Genomic DNA, 21,194 nt, shown 5'->3' with positions numbered 1-21,194 from the left:
CGAAAGGGTGCAAAAAAGGGCAGCTCGTTTTGTATTATCACGTAATAGGGGAGAGAGTGTGGCAGATATGATACGCGAGTTGGGATGGAAATCATTAAAGGAAAGACGTTTTTCGTCGCGGCGAGATCTATTTACGAAATTTCAGTCACCAACTTTCTCTTCCGAATGCGAAAATATTTTGTTGAGACCAACCTACATAGGTAGGAATGATCATCAAAATAAAATAAGAGAAATCAGAGCTCGAACAGAAAGGTTTAGGTGTTCGTTTTTCCCGCGCGCTGTTCGGGAGTGGAATGGTAGAGAGATAGTATGATTGTGGTTCGATGAACCCTCTGCCAAGCACTTAAATGTGAATTGCAGAGTAATGATGTAGATGTAGATGTAGTGTACATACCTGGGCAACGCCGGGTACTCAGCTAGTATTTAAATAAGGTTAATGGCCTGGAAGCTTCCATATACCAGGGAACAGACTTTTTGCTGGATTCTCAACGTCGCAGCTTTGAGCACTTTAGATTTACACCCAGCGTTCCACTGAAGACAAATGAATGCATTGCGACGAGTCGGTGTTTCAGAATGGAGAACCGGTTCAGCGTGCGCAGAGTGGAAGGCATGGAGGAGGGCAAAGCCAGCGGGGGCGGCGGGGGCGGCGCGACGGACGTGTTCACGGCGACGTCGACGACGTGCCTGGTGACGGAGCCGCGCCGCCGCTCGTCGCTGCAGCAGCTGACGCTGGAGGCGCTGCCCCGCCTCGACAACTACCGCCAGTGGGGCATGAAGCGGCCGTCGCTGGGGGCCCTGCACGGCGAGACGGCGCTCGCCGCCACCGCCGAGGAGCGGGTGCGTCTCCACACATACCACTCAGTGCTGCCGCCCGCTTTCACACGCTCTACTGAGAGATGTCAACTGGACAAACACATTTTCGCTGTCTGCTTTGTTATTGCTCACGTAACAACTAATATATTGATAAATGGACGACGTAACATACAGGGTGTTACGAAAAGGTACGGCCAAACTTTCAGGAAACACTCCTCACACACAAATAAAGAATAGATGTTATGTGGACATGTGTCCGGAAACGCTTAATTTCCATGTTAGAGCTGGTGGTTCTGAGCACTATGGGACTCAACTGCTGAGGTCATTAGTCCCCTAGAACTTAGAACTAGTTAAACCTAACTAACCTAAGGACATCACAAACATCCATGCCCGAGGCAGGATTCGAACCTGCGACCGTAGCGGTCTTGCGGTTCCAGACTGCAGCGCCTTTAACCGCACGGCCACTTCGGTCGGCATGTTAGAGCTCATTTTAGTTTCGTCAGTATGTACAGTACTTCTTCGATTCACCGCCAGTTGGCCCAATTGAAGGAAGGTAATGTTGAGTTCGGTGCTTGTGTTGACATACGACTCATTGCTCTACAGTACTAGCATCGAGCACATCAGTACGTAGCATCGACAGGTTAGTGTTCATCACGAACGTGGTTTTGCAGTCAGTGCAATGTTTACAAATGCGGAGTTGGCAGATGCCCATTTGATGTATGGATTAGCACGGGGCAATAGCCGTGGCGCAGTACGTTTGTATCGAGACAGATTTCCAGAACGAAGGTGTCCCGACAGGAAGACGTTCGAGGCAATTGATCGGCGTCTTAGGGAGCACGGAACATTCCAGCCTGTGACTCGCGACTGGGGAAGACCTAGAACGACGAGGACACCTGCAATGGACGAGGCAATTCTTCGTGCAGTTGACGATAACCCTAATGTCAGCGTCAGAGAAGTTGCTGCTGTACAAGGTAACGTTGACCACGTAACTGTATGGAGAGTGCTACGGCAGAACCAGTTGTTTCCGTACCATGTACGGCGTGTACAGGCACTATCAGCAACTGATTTGCCTCCACGGGTACACTTCTGCGAATGGTTCATCCGACAATGTGTCAATCCTCATTTCAGTGCAAATGTTCTCTTTACGGTTGAGGCTTCATTCCAACGTAATCAAATTGTAAATTTTCACAACCAACATGTGTGGACTGACGAGAATCCGCACGCAATTGTGCAATCACGTCATCAACGCAGATTTTCTGTGAACGTTTGGGCAGCCATTGTTGGTGATGTCTTGATTGGGCCCCATGTTCTTCCACCTACGCTCAATGGAGCACGTTATCACGGTTTCATACGGGATACTCTACCTGTGCTGCTAGAACATGTGCCTTTACAAGTACGACACAACATGTGGTTCGTGCACGATGGAGCTCCTGCACATTTCAGTCAAAGTGTTCGTACGCTTCTCAACAACAGATTCGGTGACCGATGGATTGGTAGAGGCGGACCAATTCCATGGCCTCCACGCTCTCCTGACCTCAACCCTCTTGACTTTTATTTATGGGGGCATTTGAAAGCTCTTGTCTACGCAACCCCGGTACCAAATGTAGAGACTCTTCGTGCTCGTATTGTGGACGGCTGTGATACAATACGCCATTCTCCAGGGTTGCATCAGCGCATCAGGGATTCCATGCGACGGAGGGTGGATGCATGTATCCTTGCTAACGGAGGACATTTTGAACATTTCCTGTAACAAAGTGTTTGAAGTCACGCTGGTACGTTCTGTTGCTGTGTGTTTCCATTCCATGATTAATGTGATATGAAGTGAAGTAATAAAATGAGCTCTAACATGGAAAGTAAGCGTTTCCGAACACATGTCCACATAACATATTTTCTTTCTTTGTGTGTGAGGAATGTTTCCTGAAAGTTTGGCCGTACCTTTTTGTAACACCCAGTATATTGCTACGAAAAGAACCCTGAAATACTTTTCAGGGATACTGTGCTGTGACTTTCTTTGGATAATTAATTTTCAACAAAACAAAATATATTATTTTCTTATTATTTTGGATCTGGCTTTCTATAAAAGGAACATTGTTTCGTTACTGTAACTCGCTATAAAGTTTAACGTATCTTCCTTAATTTACAGTTATTGAAAAGGTTACTGAAAATTATTTCGTTATCAATACTGATGTTACAGTACACAATATTTGTTCAACATCAAAATTTTGCAGTGGATTTTTGTTAACATTAAAACACCAATAAGTAGCAGGGCTAACACGAGCACATGAGGCTATTATCAGAGAAAAAATGTTTTTGCTGTAATGTTTGCCAGACTAGAACTACGTACAGCCCGATTTCTTTTATGTCATGAAGGTAAATTATCTTTTTGCACTGTTAATAATTTATCATCCGCAGCCCGCGTCCACCTGTAAAACACATCATAAAATCTGCTGCTCTCCTCTGCAATCCCGAAATCTGAAAGAAATAATTTTAGTTCACTATTACTTGTCCGCTTCTTTGCGGTATGATTGGTTTCATTTAATGCAGTTTGAATGCGCCGCGGCAGAGGCTCGTTCGTTCGTAACGCAGCTCTGCACCACGAACAATATTTAAATAGCTGAAAAGTCTTAAAAGGATGGGATAAAATACCAGGCAAGCCTATTACAAATCATTATGCAAGTTTTCACTAAGTAACTCTATTCAAAACATTTAGACAGATTAAATTCTTACACACCTTTACGTATCAGTACCTAATGGCGTCCTTCTCTCAATCTTCACAAAAGAATACTACACAAGCATACAATATAGAGACACAGGCTCTTCCTACTCACGTAACTACGAAAATACGACAGAGAAACTAGTGCTCGGTCACTACTATTCATACTCGCTGTGACATATTCTCATCTTTGTTTGATATTTAATAAGTATCGTCTGTGGCGGTTTCAGTACTCGACGACACTGATATTATCTTAAAAAAAACTCGGTACATAATTCTATACAAGTATAAAACGTGACACATAATGGTGTCTCTTTATTAAATAAAGTTCACACAATCATTGTCCACGCAATTACAATCTTCCAGTTCAATTATTCTTTTCTCTCTTTTTTTTTACCACATATAATGTGTGTTTTGGCAGCAGACGTTACAACATACAGAGGGGTCCATAAAAATGTAGACACTTTTTGATAGCCAGTATTAGTGGAACAAAATGACAAACCGTTACAATTCTTGCACAGGGGAACATTATTTTGTGTGTACAATGTTACCCCCATTAGCAACCAAACAACGACGATGCCGGTGAACTCTTAACCGAACCGTGGCTGTCAGTGCTACCGGATCCACAGCCACAGATGTCTCGATGGTTTCTCGTAGCTCGTTCAGTGTAGCTATTTTCTGTTGTTAATTTCATTCTTCAAGGTCCCCCATAGCTAGGAGTTAAGAGGAGTAAGGTCTGGAGATGGTAGTGGGTACTTATCAGCTCCTCTTCGATCTATCCATCGTCCAGATAGATTTCCATCCATATAGGTTCTTACATCTCTATGGTAGTGAGGCGAAGTGCCATCTTGTAGGTAAAATCTTACATTTTCAAACACCTCTCGGATGGCTGGTAAAAATCGATGTTTGCAGCACATGAAGATCCATCTGCGAGCTAACATCCCAAAGATGTTCGGGCTCACATGCGATTCCTCTTCGTCGAAATGTCTTGGCTCAAACTCGTCTAGGGGTTGAACCGCACGTGTCGCATTACACGTCCTACATTAGACACTTGTTCAAATTGTTCAAATGGCTCTGAGCACTATGGGACTCAACATCTTAGGTCATAAGTCTCCTAGAACTTAGAACTACTTAAACCTAACTAACCTAAGGACATCACACACACCCATGCCCGAGGCAGGATTCGAACCTGCGACCGTAGCAGTTCCGCGGTTCCGGACTGCAGCGCCAGAACCGCACGGCCTCCGCGGCTGGCTAGACACTTGTGACCCATTGGTTAAACTGTCTGGCTGATGGCAAGTTTGCGAAATACAAAGTTACTGTAACATACAATAACAGTAATAATACACTCCTGGAAATGGAAAAAAGAACACATTGACACCGGTGTCAGACCCACCATACTTGCTCCGGACACTGCGAGAGGGCTGTACAAGCAATGATCACACGCACGGCACAGCGGACACACCAGGAACCGCGGTGTTGGCCGTCGAATGGCGCTAGCTGCGCAGCATTTGTGCACCGCCGCCGTCAGTGTCAGCCAGTTTGCCGTGGCATACGGAGCTCCATCGCAGTCTTTAACGCTGGTAGCATGCCGCGACAGCGTGGACGTGAACCGTATGTGCAGTTGACGGACTTTGAGCGAGGGCGTATAGTGGGCATGCGGGAGGCCGGGTGGACGTACCGCCGAATTGCTCAACACGTGGGGCGTGAGGTCTCCACGGTACATCGATGTTGTCGCCAGTGGTCGGCGGAAGGTGCACGTGCCCGTCGACCTGGGACCGGACCGCAGCGACGCACGGATGCACGCCAAGACCGTAGGATCCTACGCAGTGCCGTAGGGGACCGCACCGCCACTTCCCAGCAAATTAGGGACACTGTTGCTCCTGGGGTATCGGCGAGGACCATTCGCAACCATCTCCATGAAGCTGGGCTACGGTCCCGCACACCGTTAGGCCGTCTTCCGCTCACGCCCCAACATCGTGCAGCCCGCCTCCAGTGGTGTCGCGACAGGCGTGAATGGAGGGACGAATGGAGACGTGTCGTCTTCAGCGATGAGAGTCGCTTCTGCCTTGGTGCCAATGATGGTCGTATGCGTGTTTGGCGCCGTGCAGGTGAGCGCCACAATCAGGACTGCATACGACCGAGGCACACAGGGCCAACACCCGGCATCATGGTGTGGGGAGCGATCTCCTACACTGGCCGTACACCACTGGTGATCGTCGAGGGGACACTGAATAGTGCACGGTACATCCAAACCGTCATCGAACCCATCGTTCTACCATTCCTAGACCGGCAAGGGAACTTGCTGTTCCAACAGGACAATGCACGTCCGCATGTATCCCGTGCCACCCAACGTGCTCTAGAAGGTGTAAGTCAACTACCCTGCCCAGCAACATCTCCGGATCTGTCCCCCATTGAGCATGTTTGGGACTGGATGAAGCGTCGTCTCACGCGGTCTGCACGTCCAGCACGATCGCTGGTCCAACTGAGGCGCCAGGTGGAAATGGCATGGCAAGCCGTTCCACAGGACTACATCCAGCATCTCTACGATCGTCTCCATGGGAGAATAGCAGCCTGCATTGCTGCGAAAGGTGGATATACACTGTACTAGTGCCGACATTGTGCATGCTCTGTTGCCTGTGTCTATGTGCCTGTGGTTCTGTCAGTGTGATCATGTGATGTATCTGACCCCAGGAATGTGTCAATAAAGTTTCCCCATCCTGGGACAATGAATTCACGGTGTTCTTATTTCAATTTCCAGAAGTGTAATACCAGGAACTAAATTAACGGCCCATAAACGATGCGATTTGCGATTTGCGATTTGGTTAGAATAACGTTTATTCAGAAAGGAAAGTAATAGCGTAAGTGGTCGTATTTAGAATTACTGTTACTCTCGAGCGCATATCCATTTGACACAGTTCGATCATTCACAATCTCATCGCGAAACACAATACTCCACCTCGATATTTACACGAAAAGTTAAGAGTTCACTCCAGGCGCGCGGCTACTCACCGCTCAGAGACTAAGTCCCTCGATACCACACAACGCGACATTTTCTAAGTCTTTCACTTCCTAGCTGCCTAAAGACCGACTGCCCGCTTTCGCGTCTCAATCCGAACTGTTCCCTTTGGTGTCTAGACCAGCAGTGTCCGCTTTCGCATTTTAATGATACGCTTCTAAATGAAATGTCGATCGTTATGATCGACCAAAGTGTTTAGATTTTTGCATTCAGATCTTTGCTACAAAACTTGTTAATTTCACTTTAACAGTAAATCCTAAACTATTATAGATATGATCAATATTCAAGTTTTATTGGGATCGCCATGAAAATTTATGGAGGATGGCAGATTAAAATTACTGTGGCTTGATTTCCTGCATTACTACAGAAGTAAATAGTTTCCATAAATGTTTCCCTTTATAGTCGATCTTAGGTCCGCCATATTTAACACTGCTATGTCTCCTCGGCCACAAAAGATTTCTACTGGGTTTCCCTAAGGCGTAGGTTCTCATCTGTCTCACTCGCACACTACAGCGCTTGGGCCTCAATAGAGAATAGACGCCTGTGAGTTTCCCCATCTCGTGGTGAATCTGCGCTCTTTGTGGCATCCGGTCCTGGACGACAGAGTTTGTTTCACAATTCCTGAAGGCTGACTCTTTCGGCCATGTACTTAAATGAGAGCGAAATGCTCGTTAACTCACACATCTCACGAGTTACAGTACCTCCAAAGAAGAATGGGCCAATCAAACAGTCCAATGACTGACCACACCACACATTAACACCGAGTAGATTAACATGTTTGTCATCTGAACGTGAAGGTCTTCAGGAGCCCAGTACACGCAGCTGTGGCTGTTTACAGTACCGTTCTGTCTGAACTGTGCCTCGTCAGACCAGATAACCATTCCTGAAAACAGTTCCCCCTCCCGAAGCATACCTCCAAACCACTCGCAGTATTGTACCCTTCAATCTGGGTTGTCCTCGTTCACAGCGTGCAACCTTCAGAATTTTTCGTACGCTTGATCGGCTTACCCCGCATTCACGTGCACTCTGCTTCACAGATTTTTGATGTGACCTAGATATTGTTACAACTCAGCAGCGCTGGAAGCTAGACTTGATGTTCTTGGTCGGACAGACCTTTCCTTATGCACGTCCTGAACAGTAACGTTAGCTTAAAATTTACCCCGACCACGATAAATTGTTGTACGAGTTGGTGGCTGAGTTCCGTACACATTACGCTATTGCTGTTGTACCTCCAACATGTTTTCGTACTTCCAGTACCACTTCAATAAGGTCTTGCATTGCTCAAGCGACAAGCTTTCTTCACTCATTGCTACATTGTCATCTGCTGGAAAACGTTTCCCGAGATCTGTTGAGAAAACAATGGACTACGTTACCACGCAAAATTGCAATCATTTTGTCACAAACATAGTTACTATCTAAGAGTGTCTACATTTTTCTGGAGGGAGGGGGAGTTAAATGAAATCCTTAATTTTTTTAATTGAACAAAAGTTGAACACATGTATGTCATTTTTCGATATAGTTCTGCCTGTCGTTCAACACATCTGTTAACACATCTACACTCTCCGATGTATAAAACGTTTTGTGAGATGTGTACCTAGTGCTCCACAGTTAATGGAAAGAAGACATCAATTCCGAAAAGCAATGTTTAACTAAAAAATACAGGTAGTTATATTTTGATCGTTACTGTACTGGGTTTTGTTAAGTACAACGATCGAAATATAAAAATACTCACAGTCAATAGCAATAATTTTGAATAATTAAAATGGTTGATTAAATTTAGATTGCATAATAATTACGGTTGCCAGCTCAAAAACAGCAAAAGTTAAATTTGCTTAATGACTGACATCACTTTGAAATCATGTATGCGCAATAGCTGGAAGGGAATAATAATGCAGCAACTGAACAGAATGCACTCGCGCGAGCTTGGATGTTGAAGGCACGTGTAACATCGACGATATTAATTTGGGATACAAATGTTATTTATAATTACGAACGCCAATAGTAGGTAATGACCAGCAACATTTTATGTAAATTGTACTGAATTATGTAACTCACGGTAACGTTATCTATCTGAAAATTTACTGGAACGTGACCAGAACAAATTACTTTTTCTTAATTGTTCAAATGGTTCAAATGGCTCTGAGCACTATGGGACTCAACTGCTGTGGTCATAAGTCCCCTAGAACTTAGAACTACTTAAACCTAACTAACCTAACGACATCACACACATCCATGCCCGAGGCAGGATTCGAACCTGCGACCGTAGCGGTCGTGCGGTTCCAGACTGTAGCGCCTTTAACCGCTCGGCCACTCTTAATTGTTCCTTTCAAATGAAGATAGTAAATGGTGTCATTTATAGCAACAACCATTTAGCACTGCCATGTTATGAGGATATAAGCACATGAATTTTTTTTGTAAAACACAACATAAATTCATAAAATTACTTTGGCTGAAATAGCATCGACACTTTTGTCATTGAAATATAAATTCCTTTTAAATAACGTTTGGGTTGGCAAATTGCTTGCAGTAGTGGTGCAACACTTTATGAAGAACTGTAATTACTGCTGCCTCTGATTCCAACAATTATGCCAATGAAAGTTAACTTCATAATTAATTGGTTTTATCATCTTTAAATTATTTCTTTCACTTGTGACTTTCTCGGTAGGTTTGGTGATAGACTGGGACCCGGCTGATGGTTAATGACTTGGGTCGATCAGCTCCACTCACAAAGTTTATGATCTGACTAAACAATATTATAACGTTCAAAAGAATAAACTAATACGCTGGCGGGCCTTGTAAACAACTACAAAATAGTGGCTTGAGCTCTCATAGTGAATAGCTTATGGTGCGATGCAATGCTTTTTACAGTAGCCATTATTGGCAACAGGCCCTTCTTGGTTAGCGAGCAGAATGAGTAGCTTTGAGCAGACAGTAATCTTCCTTAATGACCACCACTTCTTATAGCCATGTACCTTGCCCCATACACGTGCTTGCCTTGCCGCATATTACAAAACCAACTGTAGAACAATTTCCATCCGGCTTTAATGCGCCAACATTTCACGTCTGTATCCCACTTCAGATGATTCGCAACCCTCTTCTTTACCTCCAGTACCACGACTGCGGGCGGTCACGGCAACGATTTTTTTGCTACATTAAAAGATATTCTTTGCGCTCCGTACTGTATGAATTTCCCTGACACTGCCAGCGTGAAAATACAAAGCTTTGACAAAGCTTTTTTTTTGTTCTGCTAACATCGTATTACATTTTCATAAACAATCATTATTGCCGCGCGAGATTAGCCGAGCGGTCCAAGGCGCTTCAGTCATGGACTATGCGGCTCTTCCCGGCGGAGGTTCGAGTCCTCCCTCGGGCATGGGTGTGTGTGTGTTTGTCCTTAGGATAATTTAAGTTAAGTAGTGTGTAAGTTTAGGGACTGATGACCTTAGCAGTTAAGTCCCATAAGATTTCACACACATTTGAACACACAATAATTATTGACAAAACTCGCAAATACATACAATTACAAAATATTGTTTTAAAGTCATAGAATTAAGTGACTGTAAACTAAGTGAGGAACTGTGTTGTAGCCGGCCGCGGTGGCCGTGCGGTTCTAGGCACTGTAGTCCGGAACCGCGGGACTGCTACGGTCGCAGGTTCGAATCCTGCCTCGGGCATGAATGTGTGTGATGTCCTTAGGTTAGTTAGGTTTAAGTAGTTCTAAGTTCTAGGGGACTGATGGCCTAAGATGTTAAGTTCCATAGTGCTCAGAGCCATTTGAACTGTGTTGTAGTGTTACAACTACCTCTAGTGCAGGACATGCACGGATCTCCCTGGTCGTGTACGAGACATGACTAACGTCCAACGTCCGTTTCATCCATCGTCGCGTGGCGATTTTCCAACACAATGTCTTCAACTGTTGCGCATACTCTGCTGTCATAATGCGATGTGCCTGAATTGGTCTTGAGCGTTTGTCACAGAAGTCACACCACTTCCAAACTTTCTGCTCCACACATGCAACTGCTGCAGTGGTAGACATTCATCACCATACTGGACCTTTTTTTTCGCCGATGGATATCATTAGGTTTTGCGCCTTCATTGCTCAGAAAACGTATGACAGAACACGGTTCTTCTTTGGAACATTTCACAAGTGGTGCTGCCATTACCAACTGGCCGCGTTTAGCTTGCCTATAGTGTGCTGCCGCTACTGATGGGAACAACCAAATGAAAACAACTGCCGTCCGGGTGGCCGAGCGGTTCTAGGTGCTAAGTCTGGAAACGCGCGACCGCTACGGTCGCAGGTTCGAATCCCGCCTCAGGCATGGATGTGTGTGACGTCCTTAGATTTAAGTAGTTCTAAGTTCTAGGGGACTGATGACCTCAGCAGTTTAGTCCCATAGTGCTCAGAGCCATTTGAACCATTTATCTGAAAACAACTGATTGTCAGTTACTGGAAAACAATCGACTCATTCCGTTGTAGTCTTACGTATCAGTTGAATTATTCATTCATTCTTTTGAGTGAAGTCAGTCTATGAGAGCAACGAAATGGAAATAATCGAATCTGTCGTTTGTAGTTTTACGGATCAGTTGAATTATTTATTATTCATTCATTTCTTTCGCGTGAAACCCGTCTCTGAGGACAGCCGAATGAAAAGGTCGACAATATCTGGTGGTGTTTTGGGTACTGACTGAGTTATTCATCCTTTCTTTTCCAGTGACACCAGTCTTTAGTTTTTCTGTCTGCTGAAGCACGTATACCATTCGTTCATCAATAGAAACCAGTATTTAATGGTTTAGTTGACTCAGATATCCACCTATGCATCCGAGTGAAACCAGTCTGTAGTACTTTCATTAGGTGAAGTAAAAGCAATGGTATACATTTCAAACAAGGGTACACGTACCCCCAGAGAGTAGCCCCACCACTCAGGTCTACGTGAAAATATCCCAGTGCGCACGACAGAGTTTAAATCGATCATTATTTAATTATGTACTGAAGGTTCGGAGAATAAAGATGAGCAAGCACAAAAGTTCTCTTAGGAGTATGTGAAGAATAAGGGAAGGTTGCCAGATTTTTGCGACTGTTTTCATGTTCATGGAGTTAGGCGCCACGTCGACGTCCTGCTGCTGGCAAGGCCAGGGGGGCAGACGACGGGAGGAGGTAGCTACTGAGCACTAACGCAGGTCCCGGCAGCACTGCGCTGACATCGGCCACGGCGCCACCTCCTCGCGTCGGCTCTAACCCTGGCCCTGATAGCAGCACGAGACGGGCTACGGGGCCGACGTCACGCGCCCATTCCCACAGGAAAGAGTGAAACCGTAACTGACGTAACTGATTGACACTTGTGTCAGTCGGCTGTCTCACATTAAATGAAAAAATTCAAACCTGGAGAGTGACGTGGCGGCTCACTAGTTTCATTCGATCGTTTCATTCAACAGAAAGAACCGGCTGAACGAAAAAACTCGATGGCCAATCGATCAGTTGCTGAAGACAGTTCTTTATCCCATCACTAGTCACCGCCTGTAGGGCATTCTTACTTCACTGGTAATAACAGTACTGTCAACTTACAGAACAATGGCGCCAAATGTCGATTTTTAATTACATTTCTGAGGTATCCATTTGACTCGTCGTAGTATTAGTAGTAGTAGAAACAGTACTGTGATGTGTAGTTCAAGACAGAGTGGCGTTCCAACCTACAGCTTTACCCCGCAGTCTGTCTTTTAACATTCAAAATAGTTTACTAGCGGCGTTAATTAAAGGAAGAAAGCAGCGTAAAGTTGGTTTGTATGTATGGCAAATCAATAAAGACCATCGACTCGGAGACGGACATGTTATAGCGGTATTCCAGGGAAAATTTGTGGTAGGTTCCTATGGGACCAAACTGCTGAGGTCATTGCTCCCTATGCTTACACACTACTTAGTCTAGCTTAAACTAACTTACGCTAAGGACAACACATACACCTATGCCGTAGGGAGGACTCGAATCTCCGACGGACGAACCGCGCGAACCGTGGCAAAGCGCTTCAGACTGCATCGTTAACCGTGCGGTGTTATTCCAGGGCTGCGTACTAATGTTGAGGTGGAATGAGATACCATTGCAGTCAAAGTCACAGTTGAATTTTGACATAAAAAAGAATTCTCTTTTTAAGTTAAATAAGAGAAATGCGTCCATTCGCTTCAGAGATTAATGACGTTTAATCTCGATACGAGTAAAAATAATTAATATTGATAAGATAAATATTTGTAAACACTCGCCAGGTTAGCCGAGAGAGCTAATGCGCTGCTTCCTGGACTTGGGTAGGCGCGCCAGCCCCGGATCGAATCCGCCTGGCGCACCTGGTGTGCTGGCCAGCCTGGATGTGTTTTTTAGGCGGTTTTCCACATCACACTAGGTGAATACCGGTCCGGTCCCCAAGTCCCGCGCCGCGCGAGGTAGCCGCGCGTTCTAAGACGTCTTGTCACGGTTTCCATGACTTTCTCCGTCGGAGGTTCGAGTTCTCCCTCGGGCATGGGTGTGTGTGTGTTGTCCTTAGCGTAAGTTAGTTTAAGTTAGATTAAGTTGTGTGTAAGCTTAGGGACCGATGACCTCAGCAGTTTGGTCCCGTAAGATCTTACCACAAATTTCCAGTTTCCCATGTCTCACCTCAGTTACATGACTTACGGACTTTCGAAACACGTTCGCACTATATCATGGTTTACTCTAGAAGCAGACAGCTGAGTTACACTGTTTTCCTCCGAGGAGGTTGGAGGAGAGGAATGAGGGGGGGGGGGGGGGGGGGCGTAGGACGGGCATCCGCCACCCCTTCAATTAACCACTCCAAATCTGGCCGAAATCATACCGACCATGCGAAAACTGTGGGACAAAGGCACTAGCAAAAGAAGAAGAAGATGATGAATATTTGTAAACAAATAATTTAGAGAAACTGGAATGACACATCTCCTACCAAAATATGTGCGTATAATTAACTAATTTTCTTTATATTATAGACCATTGCCTAACATGAATAAGCGAAAAAGATGCAATTCTTTATTATCTGCGTGGTAAAGCATAATCAAAATGAAATACTAATCGACACAAAGCACTCTGATAACACAGCTATATCTAATACTGCCATCAAAATACACTGGAATACAGATTGATCAGCGCGATAGACGCTAACACTATCGTAATATTCACTCATACAGTTTTCCTTGTATCACCACTCATAATAACAATACGCCCTCTCGCTAGTCAGTGCAATTACGGCTATTGTTAAGGGTCGGCCCGCGGCGAAGGTGACTCGCTCAACCGCTACCTTTCAACCAACAAATACGAGAGTAACTAACTTCACTGTCACAGAGCTCGCGGCGCTTTGACCGTGACAATCGATACGCGTACGTATTCCTGGCCTGTATGAACAGAAAAGCAATAATGCTTAGCCACCGTGATCTAAGGGAGCCGGCAAGGTAGTAGCTCCGTGTGTCCGGTCAGGGGGCTGCCTACTCTCTGTAATAAAAACGTGGATGAAAGGATCTAATATGAACTTGAACGGGTGTCACGTGACGTTCGCCTAAAAAAAGGGGGTAATGTGTTTGGCTAGCAATCACAATTGTCCTGGGTTCGAGCCCAGCCACTGCTTGAATTCGGAATAAAAATCATCAGCAATGGCGGCCGAAGACTTAAAGCGTGAATCACCATCGTTCTGCCAACATCCTCGTTAAAGAGGCAGCAGAGGTGAGGAAAGAGGCTCGGGATACCCTCTTCCCCTTGTGATGGGAAACTGTCCCTAAAAAGAGAAAGAAAAAGCAACGAACTACGGCATGAGAATGCAGAAGGCAATGAAACCACTGCATTAAAAACACATAATGTCGCTCCACGAATATGTCGCCTGTAATTGAAAAAGTTTCGTTACGACCTCTCCATTGGCCAAAGATTCCACATTAGTCTCCCATTCAGATCTCCGAGAGGGTACTGCCGAGGGAGAAGTGACCATGAGAAAAAGATTGAATAACCAACGAAATCATAACGCTCTATAAATACGGGCGTGGAATCTCAGATTTTTTTAAAGTGGTAGAACCTACAAAATCTGATAAGGAAAATGCAAAGGCTCAGTTTAGATTTAGTGGGGGTCAATTAAACGAAATGGAAAACGAAAAGATATTCTGGTCAGACTAATATGAGGTTATTTCAACAGCAATAGAAAATGATACAACGGCAGTAGCATTCATTATGAATATGAAGGTACGTCAGAGAGTGAGTTCTTTTGATAATGCAAAGATAGGAGTGTTCATATCAGAATGAGTAGGAAACCAAAGTCAATAATTCACTTATGCGTGCTGACGAGCTGACGACACAAGCTACAGATGAACACGTAATCTGTATGAGGATAATGAGAGTGTAATCCAGCACCTAAAGAGAGGTCAAAATTTTATAATCATGTGTAGTCGGATCGCCAGCCGGGAATCGAACCCGGACCATTAGGATTGACATTTTGTCGCGCTGACCACTCAGCTAACGGGGGCGGACGCCCTCCCAGTACAGCGGCGTAAGACCATCGCACTATGTTGAAAAATAGGCTTTTGTACCCATAAGAGTTGAGAATAATATGGTGTACTGGACTCTGAAATAAAAACAACCTACTTTCAGAAAAAATGTGTTGCATTACTTACTGAACAGCCCTTGATGTCGACGTGCTTGCACAACTATAACGAATCTCTCTGCCATCATCTGCGTAATTTACATTTCTTGCGTTTCGTCTTTCGGCGAATGCATTTCAGTATTCCCTTAGGACGATGATAGAAAGCTACTGTCACGGGGTAAAGTATTTGTCTCTAAACTGCTTTTCGGCTTTGGCTGAATCAGGGACGATATCTGGGTTGCTAACGACCTGTATTTTGTGCGGACGTTAGGCACGAAGTCAACACCATTACCACGAAGCTACGAGGCTCTGTCTCAGCTTCGTCTACGTTCACAAACAAAAGAAAAAGTTGTGTTAGCGCGAGACAGTGTACATCTTTCCCAAATTACACGAATTAGTGCAGTTACTGCAGGTACATGTAACACTGCATCACGCACTTAGTACCAGGGATATAAGATGAACATCAACAAAAGTAAAACGAGGATAACGGAATGTAGTCGAATTAAGTCGAGTGATGCTGAGGGAATTAGATTAGGAAATGAGACACTTAAAATAGTAAAAGAGTTTTGCTATTTGCGGAGCAAAATAACTGATGATGGTCGAAGTAGAGAGGATATAAAATGTAGAGTGGCAATGGCAAGGAAAGCGTTTCTGAAGAAGAAGAATTTGTTAACATCGAGTATTGATTTAAGTGTCAGAAAGTCATTTCTGAAAGTATTTGTATGGAGTGTAGCCATGTATGGAAGTGAAACGTGGACGATAAATAATTTAGACAAAAAGAGAATAGAAGCTTTCGAAATGTTGTGCTGCAGAAGAATGCTGGAGATTCGATGGGTAGATCACATAACTAATGAGGAGGTATTGAATAGAATTGCAGAGAAGAGAAATTTGTGGCACAACTTAACTAGAAGAAGGGATCGGTTGGTAGGACATATTCTGAGGCATCAAGGGATCACCAATTTAGTGTTGGAGGGCAGCGCGGAGGGTAAAAATCGTAGAGGGAGACCAAGAGATGAGTACACTAAACAGATTCAGAAGAATGTAGGTTGCAGTAAGTACTGGGAGATGAAGAAGCTTGCACAGGATAGAGTAGCACGGAGAGCTGCATCAAACCAGTCTCTTTACTGAAGACCACAACAACAACATCTCAAAAATGTTACACGAATTTAGGATAATTAAATTCTGGGTGGTCAGTGTGAAAATGGCAATTAGTTTCTAGTTTTTTCCTAAATACTTGTAACGTATGTGGGGAATGAGATTGCTGTGCAGTGGGAAAACTATAGTTTTACGAAGAATACTAGCAGGCTAGCACGGATCTATATGTTGTGTACTAGAAATTGTGAAATATTTTTAATAGTAAAAAGGATGAAAACTCCCGTTCCTTTGATATAAACTGATTACTCTACAACTTTTAATCACCTCTTCGACAACAACCTCTCGGGAAAGCTACGATAGCCGGCCGCGGTGGTCTAGCGGTTCTAGGCGCTCGGCCCGGAACCGCGCGACTGCTACGGTCGCAGGTTCGAATCCTGCCTCGGGCATGGATGTGTGTGGTGTCCTTAGGTTAGTTAGGTTTAAGTAGTTCTAAGTTCTAGGGGACTGATGACCACAGATGTTAAGTCCCATAGTGCTCAGAGCCATTTGAACAAAAGCTACGATACTTAAAAAATAACTGTGTCTACTACAAAAGATAATGTCAAGGAGCATGTAGCGAATGACAGGAAGGTACTCCAAAGAATTTCTGCTTGCAATAACAGAAATAGAAGAAAACGATATTAAAAGTCCGTAAATGATTTTGCGGAACGATCTGGCAGTACATAACTAGAGTAACTGATATGTGTGATAATGTAAGAAGCGTCAGCAGTCTTCATGTTATGAAATTTCACTCTAAATAAGGTACGTTCGGTTTCCGGCACCTTTGGTCGTGTTCGAAAGGCCGCTTCCGCATGTTGTTCAATACATGGTACTGTGTGTAGCAGGTTATGTCAAGAGCTCAAGTTTTTCGTTGGCATAAAATGTTTAGTGAAGGTAGAACGAATGTTGAAGATGAAGACCGCAGTGGATGACCATCAACCTCACGGACGGATGTCAACTTGGCCAGGGTGCGTGAACTCGTACGATCTGATCGAAGATTATCCATGAAAGTGATTGCAGAAGAACTGAACATCAATCGAGAAACGGTTCGTCTAATAACAACTGAAGAGCTAGGTATGAGAAAGATTTGTGCAAAAATGGTCCCCAAAAATCTCACACCACAATCACTAAAACAAAGGCGTTTTTCGTTGCGGCAGGATCTTGTTATGAAATTTCAATGACCAATTTTCTCCTCAGAGTGTGAACATATTTTGTTGGCGCCCACGTACATGGGAAGCAATGATAATCATAATAGAATAAATCAGAGCTCACATAGAAAGATCTTAAGTGTTCGTTTCTTCCGCGCGCTATCCAGGAGTGGAACGTCTGAGAAATAGGCTTGAAGTGGTTCGGTTAACTCTCTGCCAGACACTTAATTGGGAATTCCAGAGAAATCATATAGATTTAGATATGGCATCGAAACTTGGTAGATATTCTAACTTGTTAATGCGGAACCGATTTATGCTGGAAAAATTAGTTCCAATTTTGGCCACCAGTTGCAAATCGGGGACTGTGACTCCAAGAAAGACCAACCATACGATAAATTACAGCCCACACTGGACCTGCACTTGAAATTATAGCCACCCAATACACAGTTAACTCAACTGACAACCACAACAGTATAAACAATGCTTGAAAAGAGACTTTTCTTAGGTCGAAAAAAATTATACTTGCAGTCTAGGCATATTCAGGTACTAGCCACTGGTTCCTGTCATGATCCGTGTATTCAGTGGACGGGTCTCCATCGATAGGTGTTGCGGCTGCCAGGTCTGCATAGAGTTCGACTTGCATACAGCACGAGTCCCCTCACCAGCAGTGTTGTAGAGTATGACGCAGTACGATGAGCCGAACATTGCGTTAGTGCCACTTGACAATAACCTGCGGTGGTCTGCCGAACTGCCGGCACATAGCTCCTTTATGATGCCATAAGTCAGTAACTTCTCCACAAGTCGATATTTTTAACTTTTTAACTCCCCAGCAGAATCACTAAGAGTGCGTCATTTGAGGCAGAGTTCGAGCATAGTTGGGCAAACATAAACAATGAAATCAACATTAACGAAGATGTAAGTATTCGTCCTAGTTTCTCCCAAGTTGCTATTAATAAGACAGGGTAAAAAGCTTCAGAAAGTAAGATATAAATGGTTTCCTAATACGAGTCTAGTATTTCAAACAGGGTGCAAATTCCGTCAAGCGCTAGAGTTTTTTCTTCGCGTCACGCCTCCATTAATCCAAGTGCCACTTCTCTCCAGACCCCAACATTTATAGCCTCACAAATAAACTTTATTTTGCTCGTATCCTATTGTTGTTGTTTCAGTCGTGGCACTTCCAGCAGCACATGGTAATGATATTATAGAAACGTCAGTTTGCACACTGCCTGACAAAAAGAGCAACCAGACGACATGGTCAGATGTCTTTGTATGTCCATCCTTTTGGCAGGAGGCCTTTGGGACTACGGCCGTTTACTATTGTGAGAAAATAAAACGCCTACGGTCGTCTTTATGATTTTATTTATTTTGTTGCAAGCAGTTTCGGCGCTTCAATGCGGCATCTTCAAGCTGTAGTTGATACGAAAGGGGTTGATACGATCCCTATGCATATCGCATCAGTAGCCAGCATAAATGGCTACGCACATAATCTGAAAACTTGGCAGTTTATGGTTAGAGTGCTGACACCTAAGTTTTTCAGCCAGTTATGCTGGCTACTGACGCGATAAGCATAAGGATCGTAGCAACCCCTTCCGCATCAACTACAGCCTGAAGATGGCGCATTGAAGTGTCGAAACTGGCTAAAAAAAAAAAAAAAAAAAAAAAAAAAAAAAAAAAAAAAAAAAAAAAAAAAAAAAGCTGCAGGCGTTTTATTTTCTTACAATGCTCAGATGTCGATGTAAGTTCATGCATGTGCACATCATCAGTGACATGTAGGCCTAGACCGGCCAACAGAGTTCATTAGTGTTGGTCGTGTTTACTTTTGTTACGAGACATGGGAGAGTGACGTTAACAGCGTCACATGTTGAGTGGTCACTGTGAAGGACGACCGCGGCTGCCATTCGAGAACAAGTGATGGATTCCCTGAAACATCCTTTGCTGAAAATACTGGAAACAACTTGTTTGAAAATGTAATTAAAAGTTACCTCTTAAGCAGTATATTCTATACAGTCAATGAATACTTAGGTAACTCATACTACGGGTTGGTAAAAAATGTAACACAAGTAAATAATAATAATCTACCACTTCAAATAAAATTTCCATAGTATCTCATTTCTCTTTTTTTTTCCTTTCTGAAAACCCTAGTCCCAGAGCTATGCAATGTATAAGGGACGGTCAAAACCTTTAAGGACGTTGCTGCAGCGTTTATGCACCGTAGGACGACTCCGATGCTGGTACATAAGCACCGACATGTAGGCGATGCATCAGTATAGCATTTGCTTCTTTCCGATGTGCTTGCGGTAAACGAAGAGGCGTAAAGTATGGCGACGTTTTTATCAAATGCCTACAAACAGGACTATCGTGCTGTTATTCTGTCCTTGGCTGCTAAAGGACAAACAACTGTAGATATCATCGGAAAATGAAAAATGTGTATGGGGCAGCACGTCGTTCGAAAACCGTCGTTGTGAAATGATGCTCCAAGTTCCGTGGTGATAAGGATTTAACACAAGACACCTAAGACGCCGGTCGATCTGGAAGGCCAACTCAAATGGGAGACACTCGAGAACCCGCCCTACGGTCCTCATCTCTCTCCATGCTATTATCACGCTTTTGGCCCCTTAAAAAAGGCCTCAAAGGGTCGACAATTCCTGTTGGACGAGGATGTGTAACAGGCACGCAACAGGACGCGTTGCTTTACCAAACGAGTATCTTCTAGTTGGAGCTTCGGTGGGATGATTGCCTTAATTTTGCCTGATTGGCATACCCATTCTGGACTCTATGGCCTTCAAACGCAAATTTTTTGATCCCTCTTTATATAATACTAAAATCTTATCCACTTCTGAGCTCAAGATTTGTCATTGTAGAGGGAAGCGTACTCAATTTTTCAAGCTAGTAAATGGAAAGTAGAGAGATACACAACACGGAAACTAAACAGCATCTCTATGGTCTCGATGTCAGCTAATAGTGTGTATAGTGCTACATTTTGAAATAATGTGTGGTTAGCGTGTGTAGTATGAGCAGTGAGAAATGAATGAACAATGAGTCAATAGTATTTTACATTATTAAACAACTTATTTATACAAAATTATTAACAATAGGGGTAAATCAATTGAGGCAGCATTGTTTGTTTACCTTCTATTCGGAAAGATACAAGTTCCAGTCTCCATCTGGCCATCCCGATTTAGTTTTTCCATGGTTTGCCTAAATTACTTCCGGCAAATACCGCGATGGTTTCTACTATAAGTTCACGACCGACAGCCAGCCCCATTCTTGTCAAATTAGACCTATAATTGCGTAAATGACTGTACAAATTAATTGTGTTAGTTTAGTTTTTCTTAAATTGAAATACTATGACATTTCCAAAATCGTTGTAATCCAAAGCTAAGTAAAACTACTACCGCTACTGTAGTAGAGCATTAGTAGTAGTACAGACTGTGCTAAATGTGCCACAACGTTCTTACGTCAAGATGTGCTGTACATAACGCAGCATCTTCGTCACTTCGCGCTCTAGGTGTTCGGTACAAACTTAATTATATATATAGACAGTTCATCCAACCCAGGAATGGAGAATCTCGATTATTTTTGCCTCCTATCGACAATGATACTGGCAAGATATCGGTTCTAGGAATTACAAGATTTTCGAGAATGTTTTAAGTTTGAAGTCGGATAACAAATGACAAACGAAATATTTTTTCGATTGATATAATTAGAGATTAACATTTTCGAGATTTTTTTCATTTACTTACTGTGAAACCTT

General features: G+C 43.8%; 1 protein-coding gene across 1 annotated transcript in view; it reads left to right on the top strand.

Moving 5' to 3' along the window:
* Positions 1–573: 573 nt before the first annotated feature.
* The window catches only part of LOC124623027 (bumetanide-sensitive sodium-(potassium)-chloride cotransporter), a 239,889-nt gene continuing 219,268 nt past the window's right edge, over positions 574–21,194 (top strand). The window contains exon 1 of the mRNA XM_047148819.1: positions 574–837. Coding sequence (XP_047004775.1) covers positions 574–837 — 264 coding nt within the window. The remainder of the gene's footprint in view (positions 838–21,194) is intronic.

Source organism: Schistocerca americana, chromosome 7, assembly GCF_021461395.2.
Source record: "Schistocerca americana isolate TAMUIC-IGC-003095 chromosome 7, iqSchAmer2.1, whole genome shotgun sequence".
NCBI lineage: Eukaryota > Metazoa > Arthropoda > Insecta > Orthoptera > Acrididae > Schistocerca > Schistocerca americana.
Note: the sequence above shows the minus strand (reverse complement) of the source record. Positions and strands in the feature narration are given on the sequence as shown.